The 17,334-nt window shown below is 37.1% G+C and overlaps 2 protein-coding genes and 1 long non-coding RNA gene across 4 annotated transcripts; 1 reads left to right on the top strand and 2 right to left on the bottom strand.

The window, feature by feature from the left end:
- Window positions 1-390: 390 nt before the first annotated feature.
- PYRB (PYRIMIDINE B) lies at window positions 391-3,255 on the top strand. 2 transcript variants are annotated; one of them, XM_022303180.2, is made up of 5 exons: window positions 391-1,326; window positions 1,416-1,555; window positions 2,165-2,338; window positions 2,655-2,783; window positions 2,870-3,255. In XM_022303180.2, exons 1-5 carry the CDS (start codon window positions 795-797, stop codon window positions 2,975-2,977), a joined length of 1,083 nt encoding a protein of 360 aa, XP_022158872.1. In that variant the 5' UTR covers window positions 391-794; the 3' UTR covers window positions 2,978-3,255. The 2 variants fall into 2 exon arrangements, with proteins under 2 accessions (XP_022158872.1, XP_022158871.1); XM_022303179.2 differs by having other exon boundaries at window positions 397-1,326; window positions 2,547-2,783.
- A 2,366-nt stretch (window positions 3,256-5,621) lies between these two features.
- On the bottom strand, window positions 5,622-10,832 carry CNX5 (co-factor for nitrate, reductase and xanthine dehydrogenase 5). Its single transcript, XM_022303182.2, has 12 exons — window positions 10,673-10,832; window positions 10,229-10,552; window positions 9,756-9,848; window positions 9,529-9,584; window positions 9,265-9,329; window positions 9,085-9,159; window positions 8,876-8,954; window positions 8,644-8,682; window positions 8,397-8,505; window positions 8,067-8,185; window positions 6,260-6,376; window positions 5,622-6,151 (listed from the first exon to the last, which is right to left on the bottom strand). Exons 2-12 carry the CDS (start codon window positions 10,485-10,487, stop codon window positions 5,765-5,767), a joined length of 1,398 nt encoding a protein of 465 aa, XP_022158874.1. The 5' UTR covers window positions 10,488-10,552; window positions 10,673-10,832; the 3' UTR covers window positions 5,622-5,764.
- Window positions 10,833-13,453: 2,621 nt separating this feature from the next.
- Window positions 13,454-15,930, bottom strand: LOC111025336 (uncharacterized). The gene is made up of 2 exons (XR_002603508.2): window positions 15,169-15,930; window positions 13,454-13,861 (listed from the first exon to the last, which is right to left on the bottom strand). It is a non-coding gene; the product is annotated as an uncharacterized LOC111025336 (long non-coding RNA).
- Window positions 15,931-17,334: the final 1,404 nt, after the last annotated feature.

The following is a 17,334-nucleotide window of genomic DNA, read 5'->3' as shown; positions in this document are numbered from 1 at the left end:
ACATTTCATTTTATCTCCAAATTTTTACAGGTGTAATTTTTTTTTCTAATTTTTTTGACATCGCATCAAATATGAGTTTTAAAAATAATAATAATCAAATAGTACAAAATTCACTTATTGCATCGAATATAATTTATCTTCGTGTAAATATTGATGATGGATTTAACCTCCGATAAAAAAAAATACCTTGATTATATTTCAATTATTCGACAAGTTTAGTAATGATCATAATGACCATATCATTCCGATCGAGAAAAGAACTTATGATTAGGTTTTCGAAAAATTTTCAAATGAACAGTTTCAATGGAATCTTTCAATTTCTTGTTTTAGTATGTTCAAGTCTATGTATTCATTCTACTGTAGCATAGTTTTTCTTAATGATATTCTCTTTTTACAAAATGTTTTTAGAAAAACATACGAATTTTGACTACCCAAAACCCTAGCTTCGTCTTCTTGTTCACCTTCTCTCTCTAAATTCAGCCACCACACCACCCTTTTCTTTTTCACTCTGTCCATCTCCGCCGACGAACGGCCACCTCGACGTGTCCTCCCGCGGCGGCGACAGACCCTCGGCCCCTGTGCGAACTTCTCTGCAACAGCGATTCACGGCGGCGCTTCAAGCACTGCGGCCGACGATTCCCTTCTAGCAAATCCATCAACTCCGTTCGATCAGAGCTGTGTGGTGTTTTATTTACTATTTAATAATTTTGCATGCTAGATTATGTCAAAGCTGATGTAATAAGGTGCCCTGTTTATTAGGAATCGAGTCTTTTGAGGATATTTGTATATTACTGATGGCTGCTTCATCATCCCTTCTGACATACTCATTGCAAGGTCATGTGTCCACTCCAAACACAATAAAATTCCGTGAAGGATTTATGTATGGTAACTTATACTCATCCACCAACTCCAAGTACCTGACAAATCCCAAGTTCTTACATAATCGGAATTCTTCAAAATTGGAAAATTTTGACAAGTCTTCAGTAAGGAATGAAATCCTGTGCCGAGCCTTGGAAATTGAGAATTCAATTTCTCCTGTACTAGTAAGCAAAAAGTTTGAGCTTGATGATGTGATTGAAGCTCAACAATTCGATAGAGAGACTCTCAATTATATATTTGATGTTGCACTTGACATGGAGAAGATTGAAAAGGGTTCATCTAAAAGCCAAATGCTGAAGGGATATCTGATGGCTACTCTTTTCTATGAGCCCTCTACTAGAACCAGGCTTTCTTTTGAATCTGCCATGAAAAGGTTAGGTGGGGAGGTGTTGACTACTGAAAATGCACGGGAGTTTTCTTCAGCAGCTAAAGGAGAGACCCTTGAAGGTGATTCAAGATTGATTGCATTTTTTGACCTCCTTTTTGTTCCTCTTCCTATAGCAAATTAATCTTCATTTGCATGCACTTGATTGCAGATACTATCAGAACTGTTGAGGGCTACTCGGATATAATTGTGATGCGACATTTTGAAAGTGGCGCTGCTAGGAAGGCTGCAGCAACCGCTAGCATTCCTATTATTAATGCTGGTGATGGTCCTGGACAACATCCAACTCAGGTTTGTTAGCACCTTTTTCCTTCTTATGATGTTTGTATGGATATGTAACATGCAAATAGTTAGAAAGTGTTAGAGCATATGATTAACGGTTACCATGAATGGTTGAAATTTGAAAACAGTTGGTTCAGTTTTGGCAGCATCTACATTTGCTTGCTTTGCTGCTGAATTTCATGCAAAACTTCAAGGAAGAAATATGAATGCTGGTCTTTCAGCGCGATTGATTCCGATTAGAACCCTTGATTATCAATATGAAAGAATAAACTGAACAAGTATTGACTTAATTTTAGGGTCATATTAAAAAGACACATCAGAAAATAAAGGGTGAGTTTGAGCTGACTTATTTTAAATGAAAACACCTATTTTGAAGGCACTTTTGAAAGAAAAACTAATTGTTTGATTCTCCTAAAAGCACTTTTGATTGTTCTTTTAGTGAAACTTTCAAACCACTTTTGTATACCCTTTAAAAAGTGATACAAAACCCACTAGAAGTATGGCTTCAGAGCTTCTTTTGCTAAGCTTTGCGAGAATTTGGAATTAACGCCGTCAGTAATCTTCTGCTTATGATGGATATCTTCATTTCCTCTGAAACCCTGTGGTTTCTTCTTGCAGGCTCTTTTAGATGTTTATACCATTCAGAGAGAGATAGGAAAACTGGATGGAATTAAAGTTGGGCTTGTAGGAGATCTTGCTAATGGGAGAACTGTACGGTCACTTGCATATCTGCTCGCCAAGTATCAAGATGTGAAAATATACTTTGTCTCTCCAGATGTTGTAAAAATGAAGGTAACTTCTGAAGTTAAAATCTAATATTATCTGCTGACACTCTTTGTTGTGCCATGCTATTGGGAAGCAATGTTTGAGAAACGAATACAGGATAAGCTGGGTAGGATTTACTTATTACTATTTCAAAAGTAAACCGAGGAAGTGAAAACCGTAAAAAGTAACCTATAATTTTGAATCCTTGAATCATTAGACTTGTTCGTTCATCTAGGATGATATAAAAGACTATTTGACATCACAAGGAGTGAAATGGGAAGAATGTGACAACTTGATGGAAGTTGCGTCGGAGTGTGATGTGGTATATCAAACTCGTATTCAGCAGGAAAGATTTGGAGAGAGGATCGATCTTTATGAACAAGCTAGAGGGAAGTACATTGTGGATACGAATGTGTTAAAAGTGATGCAGAAAAAGGCTGTGGTCATGCACCCTCTGCCAAGGCTTGATGAGGTAACAGAGATGAATCACAAGCATTTTCTAACATCTTTAGCACAGCACAGTCCATCTTGTGTCAACAACTTTACATTGTTTTGCAGATCACTGTTGATGTAGATACCGATCCGAGGGCTGCCTACTTCCGACAAGCAAAGAATGGTCTCTATATTCGGATGGCCCTCGTGAAACTCTTGCTACTTGGTTGGTGAAGAATGCCATCTCTCTAAATTTTCATTACTATAGCTGTAACCCCCTTTTGCTAGGAAAATGAGTCTTTTTTTTTTCTTTTTTCGGTTTAAGAATAGGCATTTAACATTGCCATTTCTGTGTTTAGGGGGTCCAATTCATCATTCCTTTGTGGAAAGTCATGATGACTTAATAATTTCTAATTTCAAGTCTGTGTTTCTATTTAGACTTGAACCTCATGTGTGATGGCATCTTTTTACCAATCTCCTTGGCTTAGAACAAGCTGTTTTATTTGGTTTTAGTCGCTCCACAGTTCACGACCTATTCCTATAAGATTCTTTTATCTTAAACTCTTCTTTAGGAATTTCATCTCTATTATTATTTTTCCATCAAATAATCTCTCCAAATTTGATAAGAATCCTCCTGCTTTCATCTAGACTTACTTCGTAAATGCCACTCTAATTAATTTTAATCTTCAAAATTATTAAGTTAATATTTTTTGCCAATTCATCGAAATAGAGTTTAACAATTTAACCAATGCCTAATACTAAATAGAAAACCTATTCTAAACTTCGTAATGCCTACAAAAAGAAAGGAAGTTAAAATAAGGTGCAGTTTTTTGTTTTTTCCTTCTCTTTTTCAAATTAAAGGGAAAAAACAAAAAGGGAAAAGGGAAAAGAAAGGTTAATGTTGAGCTGACTAATAGCCTTTTCACGTGCAAATTTGAGTCCTAAACTTTCAATATTAAAAATTGAGTCCTAAACTTTCAATATTAAAAATTAAATCCTTAAACTTTGATAAAATTGCAACCTTAGGTTTAAATTTTCAATGGAAAAATTAAAACCACAAATTAAAAAAAAAAGGAACGAAACTTATTGTACCAGATGGAACCACGTTGCCTCCATTCATGTTAGTCCTCTCGAACAAGAAGATTTTTTTTTTTTCCGAAGAATCGAACAAGAAGATTAAAAACTTGCCGATTTTACTGATTCTTCTTCTGAAATCGAACAGACTGCTCAGGTTTCAGGGTTTAAGCCAGGGATTTAATTGGATGGGTGCTAATTTATCAAATAGATCCAATTTTTTGAAATTAAAGTTTAATTTTTACAATTATAAATTTTGAGGGTGCAATTTTATTATTGTGAAAGTTTAAGGATTTAATTTTTGACTATTGAAGTTGAGGGTCTAATTTCTTCACTTATTAAGTTTGAGAGTTTAATTTTTACAATTTTATGGTGTAATTGTAACAACTACCGTATTTCAGGGGTGGTAGGTGCAATTTGCCCTATTTTCTTTTAATCGCTCATGTGGTCTTCTATTTTTGACCGTGGAGCTTCAAGCTTCTTTTTTTATTATTTTATCATTTTGTCTTTTTACCCAATTGAATCTATACCCTTCATTATTTACCAAAATCTAAGGACCCAAAATTAATTTAATTTCAAACCTATTTCAAACTCGATTTCTTCTTATTTAAAAAAATCTTCCTCTTCTAAAATTACACAATAATTTTCTCTCTTAATTGTTCATATTTCTAAAGCTTCTATTTTTGTTCTTGTGAGACATTTTTGTGCTTTCAACTTTATTTCTTTTAGCCCTGTGAGAGATTTAATTTGTAAGAATTTTTTTTACAAATTTTGAGAGATTAAATTTGTAAAACCCACTCTTTTGAGAGGGTTGAGGTTATTCTTTTATTTTCAAATATTGTAAGAAATATGAATACGATTGAGTTTATTCTTGTTCCTGGAAAAACGTGTTGTACCGGTTTGACTCGTATCGTGAAAAGAGTTAGGTTCTTCAATCGAATACCAAGAGGAGTTCGGGGGATGGAATAGACCAATTTTGTCGAACCACTATGAAATTAATTTTCAGTGACATTTTCATAAAGTTAATAATGAATGTTTGCATTTCTAATTTATCGTTTAATTTGTGATATATAATTTTTTTTTCTGATAGTGAAAATTTATTAGTTTGTAGAAGTGTGTTAATTTGATTAATTTGACCCATCTTGTTAAAAAATTTATTAAAATTTTATTAAACTGTATTCATCCCTTCTAAGATTGTGGTACCGATTCAAGAGAGGCTAAAAGGTGGAAGCGATGGTAACTGAGGCTAGGTTGTTGGTGGGCTAGGCATGAACTTGTGAGGCTCTCCATGGGCTTTGACCATCTCTTTGGGAGGTTAAAGGCATGGTTCGTAGCTTGAGCAATGGTCACTAGGTCAGGGGCAGTGTGCTTTTGCCCCTAGACAACTCTACCATATGGACAAGGGAACTTTTAGACAAGTGATCTCATAAATCTCAAAGCACTAGCCCCCCTGCGCCAATTGCTTTAATCAAAGTTTACCTTTAAGGTCAAATACCAAAAGTAGACAAAAGATTCATTATACTCAAAAACACTTCACAACTTGATGACCGCTTCTCAACATGCAATTTAAGCTACCCACCCAAATTTTCCAAGCAAAAAGTCACTAGCATGCACAAGTACAATAACTTCATCCTTGTTACCCATCGAATAAAGGACTAGAGCTTACTTTAGGATTTGGGCTTGCTTTTGGACTCCCTACTATCATTAAGCCATTGCAATCTATAGGGTGGTCGTGAGAGTTATGTGATGGCCAACTTCAATCTCTCCACTATATTGCTATAAGTGGCCAAAACTCACAGCAAGCTACAGAGGAGAAATTGATTATATGCATTCAGTATGATGGGTACAATGAAGTTGCCATATTATAACAATTAGATACCTGAAATAAAAAATCTAAGTGAACGACAAACAAGTCAACCATATGGGAAGTTTGAAGGGGCAAGCAAATTAATAGGTGGGGAAAGTGGGGTCCACCTCGTGGGCCCAACCCTCCAATCCGCCAATGATATCCTTAGCTGAATCGAATCCTTGCTCCTGGAGATACTTTACAGCTCTTTGAGAATCATTGCCTCTTCTACAAACAACGTATAACTGAACACCATCACTGGAGCTGGAGGAGTCTGAATGTTCCTTCAAAGCTGAAGCGATTTCATCCAGCCTACCCTCCAAACTCCCCAGCGGCACGTTCAGGGAGTTGGGAAGAGAAACAATCTTGAAATGGTGCTCCGGACGAACGTCCACTAGCACATGTGCTTCACCATTACCAAGTCGATCCCTGTACTCCTTGGCGCCTATTCTCGAGTGTGGCTCCAGTAGTTTTAATCTCAGGGGAGACTGCATATCAACAGAGGGGAATAAAAGGTTTGGTGCATCCAACCGACCAATGCATGACACGTGATATGAATAAATGAAAAGTATTTCCATATGTGTTTCAAATAGTACCGTAGATAATGGGGACTGGGTGAACTTTTCATAGTCGAATTCTCGAAATTGCTCCGCATTGAATTTAGCATTCTCTCCACAAATTTCACACTGCAATGACCTTCCACGAATCTTGACCTGAATTTAACTACAAATCTTAGCATGACTTTGAGAAGGGAAGCAAGAAACGGCAATCCAACACAAAATGGTTGATCACTCAAATCAGCTCAAAAGTCATTCAAGTGGAGAATAAGTAGAGATTAACTGGGAATGCAAAATTGCAGAAGAAAACCACTAAGATCGTTCCATTTTCTATTTTCTTTTTGCAAATGAAGAAAGGTCATTTTAATTTATGATAAGAAAACAATAGCCAATTGGATCTAAGAACCCTTATGGTTATGCAAACCCCTAGATCACAAATGCTAAAACCCCCAAATCGAGATGATGTCAACCCAAGGAAGAAGTTAGAACGGATTTACCTTGATGATCAATATCAAGAGTAGAGAAAACTTGTTTCTAAACTCAAGATTCGAACCACTCCACAAATAGCTTGATCAAGACTACTTGAATGATTCTAGCATGCAAATCTAACACTCAAGAATTGCAAAGAAAAACAAGCTCTAGGCTTTTTGAAACAAAATAGCAACTTCATTCAATCATCAAAATCTAAATCTGTCTTTCAAAGGAAACAAGCTAGGCTATTTATAGCCTCCAAAACAACCCTAAAAGTAACCTAAAGGCATTTGAAAGGTTGTAATTCCCAATTACATGATGGCCATAACATCCACTAGCTAAAATGTAACTTAAAACACATAAATGAAATGTTTAAAACTGAAAATATAATAAAAAGATGTTTAAATCCGAGAATTGAAGTCTTGGTCACCCTTCAAAGTCTTTGTAACCTCCCAATTATAAATGAAGCTTCACTTGAAGTAGTTTGAAGTGTAGTTCCATTAATTGATGGATAACTTGCAATAAATGAAGCTTGAGATGCACTTAAGTTCATTTAATGCAACTTGAGTTCCTTGAATTGAACTTGGCTTTATTGAATGCAACTTGAGTTAAACTCCACTTCAACTTCAGCTCCTTTAAATGAACTTAGAGTTCATTTAATGCAACGCCTCCCTTAAGCTCTACTTGGAAGATATTGACTTGAAAAGTTCCATCTCTCTCTTGATCATCCCTAGCCGAGCTCACCAAGTATTGAACATGAGAAAGTAAAGCTTGTTGTAGCCTCTTGGCTCTTGATCTCGTTATGGGTCCTTGAGGCATGACAATGGTGCTTCCTTGGTTCACATCAATTTACCCTGAATTTTGTAAGGAATCTCGAGAAGATACATCTAACACCCGTCCCTAAGGTTCAACCAACTGTTAGTTTGTTTTAACAAGACTTCACCAAAAGTGTTGTGAACCAATGCTAAGTTAGTGAAACCTAAGCATGAGTGCATATCTATATCATATCACTTCTTTGGGGACCAAGCAAAAGGGAAGGAGATATGGGGATAGTTAGTGGCTAAGCAAGCAAACCCCCTTCTTACTTCACAGGGTAATGGTATTTTCTAGGTTGTCTCATTCATGTTGGAATGAGGAGAGAAGTTTTCTATCCCATGAAAAGCTCTATGGCAGAGAACTTCCACTGTTCAAATTAATTCCTTCCATATCCAGTCAGATTTATATTTTTAAAATAATCAGTAGTTAGAATGAGCCTAACAAGGTCATCTTCCCAACAGGGTGAAATGTGATTAGTAAGAAGATATCCATGGTGTTAACAGTTAATAGCAGAATAATTAATTGTTCATAGGAAAATATATATAAATGTGAAACATACAATTCGGATCCTTGCTGCTAAGGCATCAAATAGAAGCATCCGTCCAGAAAGCGGCTCACCAACTGCACTTGCTATTTTTATAGCTTCCAGCGCTTGAAGACAACCAATGATCCCAGGAACTGAATAATAAACCGAACAAAAAATGTGATTTTTGAGGAAAGCTTGAACATCAAAATCATATTACACAGGAACTAGAACACACTTTATATTGCACTACTTTTCATTTCTTGTTTCTGCAGTAAAGAAAATAGTGAGAGCATTCAAATCATCAGGAGTCTGAGTGAAAGAATTACTGGGCCTCATGGAAATTGAGACAATTCATCAACCTACCTACTCCTAGAACACCACTGTCAGCACACCTTTGGCATGCAGTTGTTGGCGGGGGAGTTGGGAATAGGCATCGGTAGCATGGACCACCATTGTAATTGTAAACTGTGAGCTACACCAAAAGGAACAATAATAAGATTGATTAAAGAATTGGTTCTGTATCAGACATCATAAGCTAATTTTTCATTGTTCTACAAGATGAATTTATTAGATTCTGGAATAATACAGTGAATTCAACTGCTTAGAGTACCTGCCCTTCCAAACCTAGTGCTGCACCAGACACAAGAGGCTGTAAGAAAATTATAGCATTATTAGTATTTGTCAAGGAAGGGTGCAAACTCAGCTCTTTAATTATGTCATAGCCAGTTAAACCAATAGAACTTACAGTTCTATATTTATATGAAAGAGAAGGAAAAAAAAACAAAATCCATAATTTTCTGCCTCACATTTACTTACTAAGAAGTATAGAATGCATCATTTACCTTTCCCAGCACCACACAACAATCACTAATCATGTACCGGCTAGGAGCATTATCTGTTGCATCTACTATAATATCATATCTAAGAAGTTTTTGCAGTTAAGAAAATAGTAACGGTTCATAACAGCAAACTGTAAACTACAGCAGCAGGTAATTTAAAGATAGGGTAAGAGTAGAAATATCAAATACTAAGGCCATTGCAAAAAGGATACTTGCTAAAAATTTCTAAAGCATTTGACGTGCGAAGAGCTTCCTTGTGTTCAATAATCTGAGCAGTAGAGTTGATCCTAGGATAAATGCACGTTAGTACTACCAAACCATGGTTAATTTATAAAATAAGGCAGGAAAAGAAATTCAAACAATGCGGCGAAATGTCAGGTGGTAAAACATACGAGTGACAAGTAGCAGCAGCAGATTCTACTTTTGACCGACCAATATATGCCTCAGTGTGGATAATCTGAGATATAAAGTGTATTTGCAGAAGTTAGTACATTTATAATTTTGTAAGAGAATCATATTTCCTGAAACAGTGGTCTAATAGTTTATAGAACCAAAAATATCAAAGTACTTAAATCTGAGCAACTGACATCAAGTTAAAGACTTTACCAGAACAATGTTCAACCATTATCACAAAAAACAAACAGAAAAAAGTGTACCTGCCGATGCATGTTATTTAGTTCAACTACATCGTGGTCAACAATTCCCAGACGACCTAGAATTATAATTCCAAATGAATATACGAGTTAGAAAACATAAAGGAAAATCTCAAATCACCACCTTTCTTGTAGATGGAAATTAAAAGGAATTAATCAAAAAATAATATAATACACAAACATCTACCGCTATTACATTCCATCACCACTTCTAATCAAAATCATCTTACCAACACCACAAGCTGCAAGATACAGTAAAGCTGGCGAGCCCAACCCTCCCGCTCCAACTACTAAAATTGAAGACTTCAAAAGCCTCGATTGTCCTAAAATCAACATAATCAGTTATTAAAACGTCGACAAACAATCCATTAAGAATTTTCTTTTATATGTGTATCTCTTACGTCCTTGAGGTTCTCGCCAATGTCATTGTGCAGAACCTCATTTTAACTTCAAGTTAATTAATAAAGCAGTCAATTCACTTTAAGTGTCGAGAGAGAGAGAGAGAGAGAGAGAGAGAGAGAGAGAGAGAGAGATAAATGACTTGCGTAATTAAGGCAATCCATTGTTGAAAGAATTTAGTAAATTCAATTTAAATAAATAAATGTGCAAATTTAAACACAAACTCAGAAGCCGCACGAAATCATTACTTCCATATTTTAGAGTATTTGAATCAGAAAAGAACGAATTCATACTGAAAGCGGACCTTGTACTCCGAAGGAAGGAAGAAGAAGGTGCCGACTGTATCTGTAAATCATATCGGGGGACAATCCATGAGGAAATCCGGACTCGACAGTGGATAGTGAAGTGCAAGAGCCGTTAGAAACGCCATCGTTCTGGTGATGATTCAGGTCGCGGAGCTGGGATTCGAGAGCCGAAATCCGACGTTCTAAGTCAGACTTGGCAGATTTCAAAGTCTCGATATCTTGAAGAATACGAGAAGATTCCGTACTTGTCAAGCCCATGCCGATAGGTTGCGAAGTTCACAAAGGGAGTGGGAGAAATGGTGGAACACAGGAACCGTATAACCCTAAGAACATGGAAGCAGAAAATAAGCGAACGAGAGTTGAAAATCAGTCGAAAGACGCCACCTTCGAGTTGACTCGGGAAGGTATCAAAGTAAGCATTAAATCGGCTGGAAAGAACGCACCCCAACCGCCGCTACTGGTTGCAGTCTGCCGTTGGGTTCGCCGGTGATCGCCGCCGTCGCCGGAGGGAGAGCGAGAGAGCGAGAGACTGGTGAGGAAAAGGAAACCGTCGCCGATGGAGAGAGGGCGCATAAGGTTTTGCGGAGGGTGTGTTTTTTTCGGTTAAAACCCTAAAACCGAACCGTCTGTTGGGTTCGGGTCGAGTCGGTTTCTTTCGCCCTAGAGATTTGAACGTGGTTGATAAAAAGATACGAGTATGTTTCATTATTTTTTGATAAATTGCAAAACCCACGTCTGAACTGTAATAGTTGTTGCAATTACACCCATCCACTCTTGATCGTAAAAATTTAACCCTCCAATTTAAATAATAGTTAAATCAATTAGGTTAATCTTGGGATTAACTTCTCCTTCAAAAAAACAAATTCTGGTTTAGAAAATAAAAAGAAAAACAAAATAAAACCCTCCATTAAGTTAATGGAAGCACAAGTAAGAAAGTTCTTATGTGGAGGGAGGGCGGAAACGAAGAGTTTTCAAAATTTCCAAAAGAAGAATCGATTCTAAACAAAATCACTACTTAGATTCCAGTTTCGATCTTAATATGTTTGGCTTGGGAGTGTTCGATGGTAAGCAATATAGATCGAGTACCATCTTCTTATGTTTTCTCCCTTTTCATAATTTTAGCTATAGAATTTTGAATACGGTCGGGTTTTGATCTTTTCTTTCTCAATTTTATTGTTAAATCACTTGATATTATAGTAAAAATGGAGATGGAAGGTTGTTGAAATTTTATTGTATGTTCACTTGAGGTTCATATGAGGAAGTAGACGAAACCTCTGTTTTTAGTATAAAAGAAACACTCGTAGAATTAATTATTGTCGTTCAAGTTGAACTAATTTTGTTTGAGAAAAATTTGAAACATGTATTTTTTAAAAAATAATTTCGGATGAATTCCTCTTACGAAGGAATGAACTACGATTTTGCTGATCGAGATTAGAGGTTCTTGAAATTTATGCATTGAATTTTAATCTCGTTTTATTATTTTATTTCGAATACCTTTAGAGAGTACTCAATATATTCTGCAATTGCTAAAATTTGAGTTCCTATTAATTAATGTTAAAATTCAGATATCTTTAGTGATTTTGCTATCGGTGGATCGAGATCAAGATTTAGGTTACTCAATCTTCTTAATTTTGCTTCACCAATTAGTGCAAATAACTTGTATCAATTTGAAGCTATGTATGTGGAGAGCTATGGTTTTGTTTTGACCCAACATGTCTTCTTTGATCTTGTAAAAGTTGGGAATGTTTTCTACCGATAAGTTCATTTTTGTTTTTTGTTTTTCTAATTTCTTTCTTGTGCAGGTAAGACTTGGGCAAGTCTTGGATGCTGGTAGAGTTCTTTGACACATTCTGCCCACATCATTTCATCCAAACTAAAACTTTCTACATCACATCATTTAAGTCGGTATGTTAGTACCAAATTTTATTTTGAAATCTAATATATATATATATATATATATATATATATATATATAATCTTTTGAGTAACTACTGTCATCAAGATTGGAATAATTTACACTAAAATCTATCAAAGCGAGCATAGCTCAATGGTAATTGACATATATCTCCAACCAAGAGGTTGTGAATTCAATCCTCCCTCCAACATTTTGTACTAAAAACCTTTTGGTTTGAGATATATGTCGATTACTGCTGAGCATTTACAAAAAAGCAACATAACATTTCCAAATGATTACCCATCGAAATAGCACGATTATCCAAACATCTTTATAAGCGCCAACACTCATCATAAACAACACGATTATACAATCCCTAACAAAAAAAAGTTTGGTATAAGAAGAAAACCCATAAGAAAATAGCACAATTGGCTAAAAAGTAGTATCGATACATTATTGTTACATAAAAAATAGCATGATTCTTACCTATACCCAAGTTACTCACAGACCCCATCATGAAATATTTTCTCCTAATTTGGAAAATAAGGAAGGACAAAAAAAGAAAGAAAAAACTACATTATTCATATTGAAAATACATATGCACGCATAATCTTGTTGGGATAAACACTTAATTTTATGGACCAATTATCCCCTCTTGTATGAACCTAATAGAAAATAGCAAGTAAAAATAATTCAAACAAGCACATGACACAAGCAAATTTAACGTGGAAAAACCCCCTCAATGTGAGGAGTAAAATACCACAGACCGAAGTCAAAATCTCCACTATAATCAATAATGGGCTACACCAAGTTCTCACCAAGTTCTCCCTAGCAACAACTAGAGGCATACAATAATAATATCTCGAGACAATAAATTTCGGCAAACAAGGGAATACATCGGGGAAGAAAAATAGAAAGATCTCTGTATCTGACTGTAGGCAGCTCTAAAAGATATCTCACTGTCCAAATTGAAGACCCTCGTGTTGTGAACACATTGTCAAAATTTCACCTCGATCGGACCACGGATCGACCTCTGATTGTGCAACAAACGCTAGTAACGCCCTAGGATTTCCATTATCCAAGATCAGGGACAGTTACGAAAACAACCTAAAAAGTTCTACTTATACAAGAGGGTAAAACTACTAACCACTCAGACTAAGCACAATTCAACCATTTTAATTGCTCGGCTTAAACTTGTGAATATCACACCTGACAGACAAACAAAACAACCTGTCCTCCGTAGACAAGTGACACAATTCTCATCTACTTGAGTTAAAGCTAAATAAACTTGAGTAAATGGCAACAATCCAACAACCTATACGACAGTAACTTAACCAAGCAAAAAAAATGTTATAGCAACCAACTAAACGTCTAATCCATCACGCTTCTGCTGCGCTACTCTAAATAACAACATTCACAACAACTTAACAACTAAAGAGTGTATCCAAGCTCCAACTTCTAAAGTTAAAAAATTTTAAAATAGATAAACTTAACATACTTTTAAAGGGTCTAATGACCCAACTTCTAAAGAGAAACCAAACTCAATAACAAGACAAGCTAAAGCTTTTGCTGACCGCATGAACTTTGCACAGTCAGGGTCCTAACAGAGTACATAACTGAAACAAATAAACTCATAATGACCTATCATAAACCTAATAAAGCTAAACAGGAACTAGCCATGGTATTTCTCCTTGAGTCTCCTCCGCACCATCACCATGATCGTAACTCGTATCCTCACCTGAAACAATAATTGTAGGGGGGTAAGTATATAAAATACTCCGTAAGTAGCCCTCTCTAACTACACACAAATAACGTGCTCGTAATAGCAACTATGATCAAAATACAATAGCTAGTAATCATGCAACAATAGGTCATAACGGTTATCAATACACACACGCAAGCATACAAGGTATCAAGACTCAGTAACTTCGACCACACGGTCCGCTGATCTCTAGCTCCTCCAAGCTACTTCTAACCCATCACACTATGTTAGTCCTCCAAGTCTAACTCTTTGAATCGTATTGGCCCTTGACCTTTTGTACCCAAGGCCCCGACACTCCTCTACAGAAGCTTGGTGTTCGACTTTGACCTTTATACTCGAGGTCTCGAACTGTGCATCAACCCTTGACCTTTTGTACCCAAAGCCTCGACGACTACTCAGCGTATTGGTCCTTAACCGCCACCACGTCAAGACCCAATACTCATCATCAAATAGACTCATCATGCCGACCCCCGACCTTTTGTATCCAGAGACTCGACACTCATCTCTACCAAGACTGGTGTATCGACCCCTAACCTTTTGCACCCGGAGCCTCGACACCCAATAATGACGTATCTGCCCCCGACCTTTTTCACTTGGGGCCCTAACACTCATCCAATATCCTTTTCGTAGCAAACCAACACTTACATCCCATTCATAGTTGTCAATAATGATCCTAGCATAAGTCATCACATCATGCTAGTCACAGCAAGGAAATCTAACATGTTTATATCAAGTCAAACGTAACCACAATCAGTCTTTCCATAATATTAGGCATTCCATTCACATGTTTAGCAACAACACACCACTTTCCATCATGCTAAAAGATGAAGCAAACCCAACATATTTTAACCGACAAGTATAATACATGCATAATGTCCAGAGATCATTCCATAACATTAACTCACAACAAGCCAGTACATATTATCAAACTAGGAATAGTCATAAAGGATCATCCAACATATCCAAGAAAATCGACAACAGTCACACACAGAAAACATAAGATCCAACGGATACCTCACAACATTCTAGCTAACCATAACTAATCTAGCTCAGGAACAACAGTCAACAATTAAGAACACCAAGTCCAACATTGACAAATATAATAGAATCATTTTTAAAGTCAAGAACAACAAGATACAAAGCCTGCAACGATTAATAAAAGTAGACATACAAGTTTAGAGTAACGAAAAACAACAACGCAAAGACTTATTCGATAACATCAACACATAATCACTCACACACCCGCCCCTAGTACTACTTACACCGGCCTACAAGCTCCTAACCTTTGCGTCAATTCGAAACCCACAGAACCTCGTTGAACGATGGTGAACGCGTTGGGACTTGTAAATCTAATGCAGACAAGGTGTGGGTAAGTGCCGAACAGATGTCGAAGAGGATGAGTATCGCAAATCGGCTTCGTACAAGGGTGGATGTCACGAACTGAGCTTCAAATAAGAGTGGGTATCACGAATCGGACTTTATTTAGGTGTGGGTCAACACCGAAACTTGCCCGGAGGAAGAAAACATCGTAAATCTGGGCCAAACACGAGCTGGTCACTTCTGTCGGTGTCGGGGAGGGGTGCTGCAGGTAGAGGCACTGCACGGGGTGTCGGGTTTTGTCGCCGGCCATTCGGGTGCTTAAAGGCTCGCCGAGGTCTGCGTCTTAAACAGCCCGCAATGCCACTGTCGGTTCTGTTCGTTAAAGGGGAAAATCAGCAGAGGGTGCCGCGTGCAAGTCTACATCGTGGGAGACGCCAGAATACTTGGTTGACATCGCACGACACGACTCACGTCGCTGCTACTGATGGAGGTGCCGGCGTCTATGGCATCGTCGGATCTGAGCTATTAGTCAACAATACGCCATCATGGGATGTTGTTGTATTGTGCAGAAATCGCACGAGGACGCCGCTGCATTGATTGCCTCGCACCGGAGATTCGTGCTTTGCCGCCACTGGAACAAGTCGTGCCACCATGGGACGCTGCTGCTGTCTGTTATCATCGAAGGAGGACAAGAGGTGTGGCGGCTGAAGGAGAAATCTTGGGGGGGGGGGGGGGGGGGGGGGGGGAAGGAGAGATGATGGAAACCTACGACTTCCTTTCTTTTTTTTTTTTCTTTTTAAAGGATTTAGGAAATTAATTTATACTTGAGATCCAAAAATAAAATAAAAAGGGAAAATTAAATTTCCAAAACTTTGAATTAAGATCTAAATAAAAATATCTTTCCAAAATTTATAAAACTTAATTTACCTAAATCCAACGAAAATAAACTTGATTCTTATTTACCAAAACTTAAAACTCCAAAATAAGAAGTTCCAAGAATTTCACTTAAAGAAAACTGGAGGAATCCAAATGCACAAATTAAATCTTAAAATAAAACTAACTCGAGAACGCGGGGTGTTACAACTACTGTACGGAATGAGTTTGTTTTATCATTTCTTTTTTGTTTTCTCTCCTCGATCGCAAAAACTTTTCCCTCTCTCTTGATGACATAAATGGTTGCACATGTTTGTTTTTATATAGGAAACAAACAGACAAATAAACAAAATATTAATTAAAAAAAAACCCTAAAAGGCCAAATGGGCATTCTTCTAGTTGGGCTTCACAACAAGTGAAAAATACCCAACCAATCTCCCCCTTTTTCACTGTGTGAAGGACATTGTCATCCCGGTAACGGAACGACAAAACTCAAGCTTTTCTCTTGATAGATTCTTTGTCAACATATCGGATCCATTACAATCAGTATGTATCTTCTCAAGTTTAAATAGTCCATCATTGAGAGCATCTCTCATCCAGTGATACCTCACATCAATATGTTTCGTTCTCGAATGAAACGTTGAATTCTTACAAAGATGAATAGCACTTTGATTATCGCAGAATATCACATACTGTTCTTGCTTGAAGTCGAGCTCCTGTATAAATCGCTTCATCCACAACATCTCCTTGCATGCCTTTGCTGCTGCAATATATTCGGCCTTAGTCGTAGAAAGTGCAACACACTTCTATAATCTTGACTGCCATGACACTGCACCACCTATAAATATCATCAAATAGCTGGAAGTAGACTTTCGGTTATCTAAATCTCCTGCCATATCTGAATCAGTGTAACCGGCAAGCACTAACTTTCCACTTCCAAAAGTGAGCTTCAAACTAGAAGTACCCCGCAAATATCTCATAATCCATTTTACTACCTCCCAATGCTGTTTTTCCGGATCGGACATAAACCGACTAACAACACCAACAGCATAGGCAATATCCGGTCTAGTACACACCATGGTGTACAATGCTCATCTCTTCCTTCTCTTTATCTGTAGAAGGACTGTAAAAACCCAAATTTCTGATACGATTAACGAAGTAACGGTCCTATAACGCTTACTGGACCCTCCTATTTAAGGTATCAAAAATGTAATGTTCTCCTAATGCAACATACAAAATGGAGGTACACAATAATG

The sequence above is a fragment of the Momordica charantia genome, assembly GCF_013281855.1.
Source record: "Momordica charantia cultivar OHB3-1 chromosome 10 unlocalized genomic scaffold, Mcharantia_2.0 BLBB01000010.1, whole genome shotgun sequence".
Lineage (NCBI taxonomy): Eukaryota > Viridiplantae > Streptophyta > Magnoliopsida > Cucurbitales > Cucurbitaceae > Momordica > Momordica charantia.
Note: the sequence above shows the minus strand (reverse complement) of the source record. Positions and strands in the feature narration are given on the sequence as shown.